General features: G+C 37.9%; 1 protein-coding gene across 1 annotated transcript; it reads right to left on the reverse strand.

Moving 5' to 3' along the window:
* Positions 1 to 2054: 2054 nt before the first annotated feature.
* Positions 2055 to 9430, reverse strand: ppp1r3ab (protein phosphatase 1, regulatory subunit 3Ab). The gene is made up of 4 exons (XM_015352617.2): positions 8605 to 9430; positions 7305 to 7357; positions 6770 to 6870; positions 2055 to 5372 (listed from the first exon to the last, which is right to left on the reverse strand). The coding sequence occupies exons 1-4, from the start codon at positions 9381 to 9383 to the stop codon at positions 3267 to 3269; spliced, it is 3039 nt and encodes a 1012-aa protein (XP_015208103.2). The 5' UTR covers positions 9384 to 9430; the 3' UTR covers positions 2055 to 3266.
* Positions 9431 to 11167: the final 1737 nt, after the last annotated feature.

Genomic DNA, 11167 nt, shown 5'->3' on the forward strand with positions numbered 1-11167 from the left:
ATATAAATGTTTTTCGATCACAAAAAAAGCTGTAACCAAGCAAAATGGTGGTCAATTATTGTCACAGATGTCAGAAGGGCATGCCGTGGAATGGCCAGGAATGCAAAAAAGACCCTATGCATAGCGTCAAAAGGGGCAACAGGTTAGCCCGTGCTCAGGGGGTCAGATGATGTCGGTAGAAACCTATGCCCTCAGGCCGCACAGGAGACGACCTGGTGCAAGGCGGGTCTCAAGACATCCAAACCCTCAATGCTGAGCGAGGAGGAAAGGGTGACCCAGAAACATAGCCCCACACAAAGACACACCAGAAGGACAAGAAAAACACGGGAAACTAAGAACAGGGCAGAGACGGAGCGCCCTCTAGATGCAGAAGGCATGACAATTATAGTATGCGAAAACAGACAAATACTAATCTGAAGTCTGGTGGTAAACAGGTCAAAAACCAGATCGATTTCCAAAGTTTTTTATATGTCTTTGAATATACTGTACTGTAAGCCACAGGCCAATTGTACTACCCGGAAATTTGGGGAAAAGTGTGGCTTATATTTGGGTAAATAAAGTATCTCAATTTCATTCACTGGTTAACATATACAAATCAGAATATTTTTGCAAAAAATGGTCACGGTATATTTGTGGGGGCCTTTTGGTTACTATGAGACACAGAGGTGGGACCAGATTCTCGTTTCAGGAGTCAATATGCCGGAAACACTAATATGTACACATCTAGTTAATTCTCAAATAATCCTGCAAAATTAATATCACTAATAGCATACTACCCTAGAGTGTCAGCTGGCTGCTTCAATGTGACTTTGTCTTCTAAAACCATGTCTTCACAACCCTGATGTAATTACAGTACATGAAGTTGTCTTGAAGTGTCTATCTGTCACAACTTAATTCTGCAGCTTGTTAAGTGTTTTGTGACATCAAAGATCTGTGTCTGGAAGTGTCTTAATCAAAATCATAAGTAAGGGGCATAGCCCTCCCTTTTTAGGGTAAACGGAACACCGACTTTATGTTACTACATCTAACATCATCACTGGCATTTCCTTCTATGATAGTTCTGGAACCCTTGACTGTGAGCAAGTCTATATTTGATGCCTTATTTCAACAAATTCTCAAGCCTCTGGAGGTAGAATGGGTGAAGGTGCACAGGCAGAGATTAAAGGATTCCATAGATTTTCTAAGAGCACTAGAAATCTTTAGTTAAGATGAAGGAAGGTTAGTGGTACACTTGATGAAGATTTGATTTGTTGCTTCAGTGCTTGTGGTAGATTTTATTGCAGTGGAGAGCAGCTTCATAGCAACAGATGAGAGTGATTTAGAAACCTAATATGTATGCTTTAAATACAATCCAGTTCTTGTCATGCCAGTTCAGGTCAGTGCCTTATAATGTTAAAGGTCAACAGCATAGAATGTGGTGATGAGCCATTGAAGAATGAAGCATGTGACACAGTACCTTAAGCTTTATGGATTTTTAAGTCTACTTAACATACAAAAACAGAAACAAAAAGTAACCTTTCAGAATTCTTCATTTTATTCTTTTCCTTCCCCTTTTAGGGTAGCTTTTTACATTTTTAAACTAGAACTAGACAGCTTTAGTATAAAAATATTTTAATGATTAACTGTATATTTCGTAAATTATTTTAAATATATTTTGTAAGTATTTAATATACTCCTAACTTGAATTACCTGTATGGGTTAAATTGATTTTATTTTAAAATTGCACATTTTTAAGTATGCCAATGTTTTTGAATTTTCAATATCACCTCAGTAGGAAGCAAATGGAGAACATTTCTTCTTGTTTTAAACTGTGGCTTTTATCTGTTCTTCCTACATCTTAGGTATTAACAAACTACAAGGCTTTCAGCTGTTTTAAAAAATCATGAGTATATACAAAAAGAATCCTTGATAAGTACCACGTTTAAATACAAACTGAATATTGACAATCTATGGAAATTGATCTTCTATATGTAAAAATTAATGATAAAAAATAGAACAGAATAAATGCCTTAGAATAATTATTTAAAGATACCATAAAGGGGAGGTTTGTGTGCTTAATTTAAACAATTGTATTTTTTATTGACACTTTTTATTTTAATGTCAAAACAATTATCCAGTTGTACATCATTAGGTCCATGACAATAGCAGATATCAAACATGAAATGTGTAACATTATGTCTGACCTTGGTACCAACAATATAAGTCTATTTAAAATGAACTAATGAACTATACATATATTTAGGAAAATGTGCAAAGACATTTTACATTAATAATTACCAGTGATCCAGTTCCATAAATGGTCCTTTAGAAGATGCACAAGCTCTTGCTCATGTTACACTATTGTATTCTTTGGTTTCTGAAAGGCAAGGAGCTTGAACTGATTTTATGCCCCTGTATACAGTAGGTATAAGATCCAAATGAAACAACTGTGAAATGACTCACGGTCTCCTAATAGAATAAATTACAGTGAATTATACACCTCGCCAATCTCATCTGTCAAATACCTTGCAATTAGTGGTGCTGGAAAACATCTGGTATGATGAAAAATGAGTGTTTTTTTTAGGGAGAAGAACATATCTGCTTGATACAAACTGACAGGCCCCAAACATAAAAGGAAAATGAATGAAAATGCAACGCAGAAGAACAGACAAGCACTGTGAAATAAAAATGTTAAAAATCACATTTCTATCGCAAAAGTAATAAAATCTGAAATGTACACAGGACAAGCTACTGTAGGGATAACATATTGAACTCCAAATGTCACAGAGAAATCTAAGGAAATATACAAAATACATTATACTAAATGTGATCTGATTTCTTCTTTATTTGTCTGGTGTTTTCAACTTTAAAATTCTGTCTAAATGTTTACATGTTATTAAAAGAATCAGTTCACAATTCATCTTATGATTTTGTAAGGGTATAGTCTTACATTGCTTTGTTTGCTTTGGTGAACATTATATTGTGTTTTATATTAAATGCATGTCTCTCCTGAGTTGTGTGTTCATTGTATTCATTTGTTGTGCAGTTACGTTTGCTTGGGGAGAGGTGTATAATTACGACAAACCTAAACAAGGGCAAACAGGATGAGTGAAAGCCCTTCACTGCCCAGGAACGCCATCAACATCTCCACCAGAGAAACCACTCCTCTAACACCACTGTAGGTTTCGTTCTTTGTGAAACACCTTGCATTCACTTGGAAAATGAACTTGGAAAAATGAACTATCACAATTAGATCATGACTCAGCAAGTACATTATCTGTGCTGTGTTACTTTCTGTCAAAGGATTCGCGTTGTTTCCTCCCCTGACAGCACAGACAATACACAGAAAATATGTAAAGTGCAAAACAGGCAATAAAATCATAATGGTAAGCGGTTACAAGGAAAAGTATAAACAGAGAGCAGTAAAAAAACTCTTTTGAAATATAATGCAAAATAAAGGGTTCTTCGTTCCAGTGTAATAGGTCATTTCTGCCCTCATCTTCTGCTATTTCACTAGCAGGCTGCTCCATACCTGGGTGTCCTTCTGTTTCTCCTGACTGTGTCTGATCTTCTTCCAGATCGTGACCTTGCTCACATTCACTTTCTTCCAGTGGAAACTCCCTTTCTACTAATACTGGCTGAAGCAATCTCTGATCTGCACCTTCCTCAGATCTTCTGCTTGTAAATGTCGAAACTGCACTGCTTCTGTCCCTCTTGGTGCTGATGGTGTGGTGGGTACCCCCTGCCTTTCCCACTGGAGCTCTTAGGAATGCAGTTTCAAAGGGATTCAGAGAGGCACCAGACTGTAAGTTTGATGTCTCCTCTCTTTGCTCACTAGATTCCAACTTATCAACTGTGAAGGAATATTGATGGTCTGCATAGATATCTTCTTCTCCGCTTTCTTCTTTTTCTTCTCGGACTGCTTCTAAAAATGCTCTTTTGTGGATCATAACCATTTTCATAGCCATTTGTTCAGAAAGTACATTTTCAGTTTCAGTTTCTGTTTCTGCGGAGAAATAACTTTCACATTCTTCTGGTGTATTCCCATTTGTTTTATCACAAATGTAAGTGTCTTGTGCCTCATTATGACATATTTCTTTCTCTGCACGTGCTTCTTCTGAGCTTGTTGTTTGGTCAGTAGTTTCAGAGGCAGGATGCTGCATTGCATGTTCTGTTTGTTTAGTGTCACATTTTCTAGTGTTCTCAAATTGTTTTATTCTCAAATGTATGATAGATTCCAATTCAGCTGCCCCAGGCTGTTTATTGTCCTGCCGAGTCTTTGCTTGAAGATCTCTTTGTTTCAATTCTGTGACTTCGGGTTCATCAAAGATTATTTCTTCCTCCTGGGTATGTGCTGAATGCACCCTTCCACAAGGGGAATGCTCTGCTATTGGATCCAAATTGTCATGCTGACAAGACTGGCAAGCAGGGGCTACAAAAGCCTTTACTACAAGATGTTGCTGAGCACCTGCTGTCTCTGTGAAACTGACCTTATGGATCATTTTGTCTTGGCTTTTCCCTTCCTGTATTTTATAATGCGTCAGTTCTTCAACATCTTTGTGACTGGCAGACTGACTTTTCCAGTCCTTGCTGATATGTTCTGTACTGTACAAAGAAGGGTCAACATTCTTAAAGTCTAAAGAATCGTCTTCTCCCAAAGAAACATTTACTGTTTCGCTTCTGTCCAGTGTAACATCCATTTCGTCTTGACTAAGAACACTGCCTTGCCGTTGATCCCTCTGATTACCCTCATGAACATCATTTTCAGTGTGTTCCCATACTTTGGATTCCAGTTCATTGACTTCCTGGCTCAGTGTGTTTTTACAAGCAGAGGGAGCTTCATTGTTTAAACTGGCTTGGCTGATCAATGTTTCTGGGGAAGATAAGACCTTTTCATGCAGGCAATCTAAACACAATAATGAATACTGTGGGTCACTCTCATCTGGTTCAGTACTGCAAACCGGTAGATCCTCCTCAACAACGATCAATGTTTGTAGCACTTCACCTTCATTTTCTCCTTCATTTCCATTTTTGATTGTAGCTTCCTTTTCATCTCCTTTCAGTGGTAGCATGCCCTCCTTGTTCAATGCAGTTTGCAAACTCAGCAAAGGAGCTTGATAACTTCCCAGTAGCTGCTGATGTGCACTCTCTTCACTGTTGGTCTGGCCACCATTGCATCCCACCAATAGACTTGAGTCACTTCTCCAAAATAAAGATGTGCCAGTTTCAGGTTCCTGATCTTCTGATTCTATGCTTATCGTTTCCTGTCCAACAGAATCCTGACCCAGCTGTGTTTCAGTTCCCTCTGGAAAGCAGTGGTCTTCTGAGGCTGATGGATTCAGTACCTCTTTTCTACCCTCTTCTATTCTTGTCATGTTGAAGTTGCTATCCATCTATTAATACAAAACAAAATTATTATTATTATTAACACAGTCTAAAAGTATAGGAAACCTATATGTTGCATGTATATTTCTAGCTTATTTAAATGAATTTCCCATTATATATAACTAACTTCCAAAGATAAAGCAGAGCAAATAGTATAATCTAGAGTTTAAAGTACAGTAGTCTCACAGTTCCTTTGAAAATTGATAGGAGAAAACTTAAGTAATAGCTCAGTACTATATTACCTTGAATCATTAAAAAAAACCCTTCTAAACCTGAAATCGTGTGTTGGGGACTAGTATTAATGGTAGTTATACTATTTTATCTAACCGATTAAAAAGTACAATATGTCATCAGGTCACACATATGTTCCTTCTGTCCTACCATTGGCATGTTTAACTAAAGCTTCCCAGCCTTATAGACATGGCACTCTTTCAAAAAGGTCATGAGAGTTCACTGAGTACACATCTTGCATTCCTGTTAACAGGCAGAAATCTATTCTAACTCCCTGACTCTGGTAAATTTATTCTAAATTTAATCTGATACATATCCTGCTTTATGGAACTTCTGTGTGTATAGATATCTAACACTATTGCAGTTATATGTTTGTTCAAACCCATCAAAGAGAAAAATAAAAGAATAAGAAAATTAAATAATTACAACTGAATTTCACTAACAGTAACTGCAGCACGTGCAAGAAGCTCCGTAATACGCACAGCTTTGAAAAGCCAGGGGGCCACCTCTGCTGTGACCACTTTGATCTGGAATGTTCTAGGTGGCAGCGGATTTTTATCAACTGCACCAAACTATCAAACAACATGAAGAAAGCCTTAATAACTTTAGAACCTAGAGTCCAACTTGATTACTGAGATTTTATAGATCGTGAAAATGAAACACATATCTGTGATAATAAACACTATCAAAATCAAACAAAATAGAAGTACCCAAAAGGGGTCTGCATACCAAGCAGAAAAAAACAACAGTTTGCTCATGAAAGTAAAGAATAATGCCTATTAATTATCATATGAAGTCAAACGGATTTGAGTGTCTACGGCTCTTTTAGTAGAGAGCCCAATGTGAAGTGAAGTTGAGTTTTCTTTTTTTTCTTCAGCTCAATGCAGAATGCAAACAACTGAAATATTCTGCTGAGTAAATTTTATACCCTGTCTGTTCTGTTTATACAGATAGCACAGGTGGCTGAGAGGTCATAAAGAGAGGTAATTAATTTATTATTATAATACACATATAAAACTATGAACAACTGTGAACTAGGAAGGCAGTGCTGGTTATAAATGATAGATTGTAGATATATAGATATATTAAATATTACAGATATTCTCATGACTATTTCAATCATATTTCACATATGGCCATAGTGTGGTTGTCTTTGAGTGTTGCCGTACAGTACCATGGTCTCCAGCTCCTTGTCCCCCTCATGCTCTTCAGTTTCTGGCACGGGGGTTTCAAGGACTTCTCTGACTGTCATCTCTGCTCCATGTTGAGACACACCTGAAAAGGGAGGTTCCTGTATCTTAATTCATTTTCTTGAGCTCCAGGGTGGCTCCGCCAGGACCAGAAGAGGAGCCTGTTTGGAGCGAGGTTGAGCTATGTAGTCCAGTCATGGCTAAGTCAAGTCCTGGGCTGACCAGGAGTCTCCCAGCTGTGACACACAACTCCTGGATGCCAGGACAGGGTGTCCTTGGTTGCCAGGCTTCCCTCCATGCTGTGCCACAGGCAGCCGCTGGGATTGGCCAAACTCTGCTGTTAGCAAAGCGGAGGCCACGTTTTGGAAAAAGGGCTTAAGGGTGAAGCAAACTAGCATCTTAAATTAACAGCTTGCGGTTCAAAATTGCAATTGTACAAAAAGAAAAAAATAATTACCAGTTGCCTTTTATTTTTTATATGTAAAGAACCCACCCTGAAATTCAAACACTAGCCATTACCTGGAGTCCCGACTTCAACCACTGTGTCATTTATTTCTGTGGTGCTGTCCTTGCTACAAAGAAAGAAACAATCATCACAGGCAAAGATCAGTCAAGAGCCATGCCAGCTACAAATCATCATCACTAATTATATATGAATATCTGGAATTACCATAATGCTCTTTGGAATTATACAATATCCAGCTACACTCTTGGAAAGGCTAAGCACACACCAGTATCAAATTGCATGCAGTTTTTAGATAAGCATGCAATACTACCTCTACTGCCCTTGCTTGATACAATCAAACATATTTGAGCTAATTCAGACTCACAATCTTAAATGACAAGGCAGCATTGTAAAAGGTTTCAATTGCATAAATACAAATGGATAAAATAAACAATCTGACACATTTTCTCAGATGTACAGTAGGCCACTGCAGCTGTCTGTATGACGTTGTATGTATGACATTGTTGAACTCGGTAACACATCTGGTATGGGTGGAAATTTCATGTGCTGAGCTGTCAAATATTTTCAAAGAATATTTTTGTAAATCAAAATTTAAAATATTGTCTCATAAGCTTCATGTGGGACAACACATAACTTAGTGTCGTATATTAAAAACCAATAAATGACAACTAGATTGGTAAGAGTTATTTCCAAAAATAAAAAAAATAAATGTTACTTTCAGTACCAGAGAGAGAACACCTTAAAGGAGATATTTACATGAAATGTGAAGTTTTTTGCAATTTAAAAAAAGCACAGAATTTATGCAAATTCTTTAATAAGATGCATCTTAATATATTTCCAGAGTTTTGTAAAAACAATTTACACCATTTTTTTGCATGTGAAACACAACCATGGTCTGGAATAATAGTAATCAGAGAGTTTTTAAACTCTACACTTTATGATGCTGAGTTGTCATTAATCAACAGAACACTAATGAACAAGTAAACTTTAACCTAAATATTGGTAAACAATTTTGATACTTAATTTGGATTGAACTAAAATATGACTCATGATATAATTGAACAAAAGGTCTGTGGTTGCACACTTGCTTCCTGGACATAAATTAGAAGATGATGTTTGTGAAAACCACAAGAAATGATAAGGCAATGTTATGTCATCATGTACTTTAGTGAACTACTCTGTTGTTACACTGCCTTAACTGTAATCTAATGTGATCTGACATCAGAAATTAAGACATTTTGAAATGACTGTTTTCAATGTTATGTGTTACTATTTGCAATAAAAGAAACTGTCAGTTTAGCAATAACATAAATAAAAGGATATCTCCAGTATGTCTATACTGGCAGACCTCACCTGTTGGTCTTTAAACAGCTTTTCTTATTTTTATTGCTGCTTTCTTCCTGTTGCTTCTCTTTGGCTTCTTTGACCTTCTTTTTGTTACAGAAGAGCACATAGTTTACCCCATTATTGTTTGCCCAGAAAGTGCCAACATCTGTTTCGTAACGTATGCAAAACTCAATTCTGGCTCCTTCTTTCTGATATGGTGGCACTAAGGAAATTTTAAAAGAAAATTGATCTGTTTTCCCGTCACTAGAACCAGGGATGTACTCTGCCATTAGATCATAAAAGCTGTTCCAGGCATCTAAAGTCATCCGAACATACACCAGCTTCTGAAAGCACAAATTCAGAACACGGATAATCCCCTTTATTGAGGTGGAACCTGGAAGGAATTCAATGCTTTCCACCTCTACTTTCTGGTCAGAAATTTTTTGCATGAGTTCATATTGTGAGGATGGCAGTGTGAACAAAGCCGACAGGAAATATTCCTCAATGTCTTTGGCTTCTTCCTCCAGGGGATCACTGAATGATGTAATAGGTACATCCCAGGTATCAAACTCTTTAACGGACACAAGATCCAGACCAAATGCATCCGCAAAGGAAACCTTTCTCGCTATCACATTGGGAGGTTCCGGCTCTAAATCGTCTGAGGAGACAGAGCTCTTCCTTCGTGGTAGGGGAGACAGCTTTGGCTTGATTGGGCTCTCATCTTCATCCTCAACCCAGGAATTACCATCGATAACTTCCAAGAAGTTAGAGGCACCAAATTGTCTTGGTTGTCCAGCGGACTCCATTGGGCTGTCTGTAACAAAGTGGAGGGCCACTGTGCTTCTGGCAAGTGACATTTGAGATGCAGTGATTTAACAGAAGGATTTGGGTTACAGTTGACATTGTAAAGAGAGCCAGACCTATTAATAGATCTAACATTCTGTAAGCTATGTCTGTCTGCCCTCCGCAGGCCTTAGGAATAAAACCTTCAATAATTTTTCATTACTGTTGTTATTAGGGTAATGATGTTGAACTGGACAATTGTGTTGGTTACGACCATTACCAAAGAGAACTTCAACTATGGGTGTATGTTTTTATTTAGCTAACCTTTTTGACATCACTGTTGAAATAAAAGTTAATAATTAAGGCTTTATCAAGGGTTTATGTATCTTACAAGTATGAATCATCAATCTAATATTACAAATTGTCAAATGGTCTGATAAATTTTTGTAATATTTTCTTAGTTTCTGGGACAACGTGTATGCACAAAGGAAATATGTAATATATAATGTGAAAGAACACACGCTTGAGTGCAACTAAGGCAGTTATTTCAAAAGGTTCTGTATCGGCTTTAAGGGCTGGTCTTTCAAAAGTGCTATCTAACCACAGTAATTTATTCATTAATCTTGACATTTTAAAAGGGATATTTAGGTATGTTTGGAATTTTGTTGAAAGGAAAATCTTGCACCATTGAGTATTTTGAAATTTCACGAGAGGTTATTATGTCCAACTTATTCTGTTTCGTGACTTCTGTCAATAGAGACAGTCCATTTGTATTGAATCAGATGTCAAACATGCAGGGTATAAAAGTGAACTGCAAATCTCCCTCAGATGTGAACGACTGACTTTACAATAGAGAAAGCTTATGGGAATAAGCAATGGATCTTAAAATGCTTATAAACATTCAGTCACTATTGTAATGTTCTGCATCGCAATGCCTAGAGTCTGATGTACAGCATGAAGAGGAAGAACCATGAACAGAGGAAAACAACATGATGAGTTGACACCGGGCGAGTCCCTCAGCGATCCTTCCGAAACGGTTTCAGATTGTGCTGTTGGAACCCAGATGAAGTCAGCCGAAACCAATGAGAATGGTCACATAAAACCGTCTCTGACCTACATAGCTATGATAGCAAAAGCCATCCTTTCCTCTCCCTCACAGAAGCTTAACCTGTCTTCCATTTACAAAGACATTGAAGACCATTTTCCGTACTACAGGTTCCAGGGCCAAGGCTGGAGAAACAGTGTGCGCCACAACTTATCCCTAAATGACTGCTTTATCAAAGTGGGCAGGTGTGAAGATGGGAAAGGGAACTATTGGGGTATCCACCCAGCCCATCGCAATGACTTTCTCCGGGGTGACTTCAGGCAGCATAGAAAAGCAAAGAAGAAAAGGCTACAGAAGGAGCTGCAGAGACCTTATGAGATGAGCTGCTTCACAGGGTCTGGAATCTGCCCTCAGTGCTACTTGCAACAAGCATTCCTCAGCAGAACATACTCCTCTTTTCCTCTTCCAGTCTGGGAACAGAACTGCAGTAATGCTGCTCACAGAAACTGCTGGGAATATCTGCTGTGGAGAACACACACCTGGGAGTTAAAAAAAGCTGAAAGAAGGCATACAGCTCCATTTATCTCAGACAAACCTAGATGTAGCTTCTTGGAGTGCTACCAGAATCCATATCATCTATCAGCGCCTTTCCAAACTATGGCTTACTCACAGGGTATTCCAGAATTGATCCCAGATGGACTATACTCTTTAATGTAGGCTGCCTGTTTTACGCACAAAGAGCTGTGCCTATTACAACAGATA

Source organism: Lepisosteus oculatus, chromosome 7 (genome assembly GCF_040954835.1).
Source record: "Lepisosteus oculatus isolate fLepOcu1 chromosome 7, fLepOcu1.hap2, whole genome shotgun sequence".
Lineage (NCBI taxonomy): Eukaryota > Metazoa > Chordata > Actinopteri > Semionotiformes > Lepisosteidae > Lepisosteus > Lepisosteus oculatus.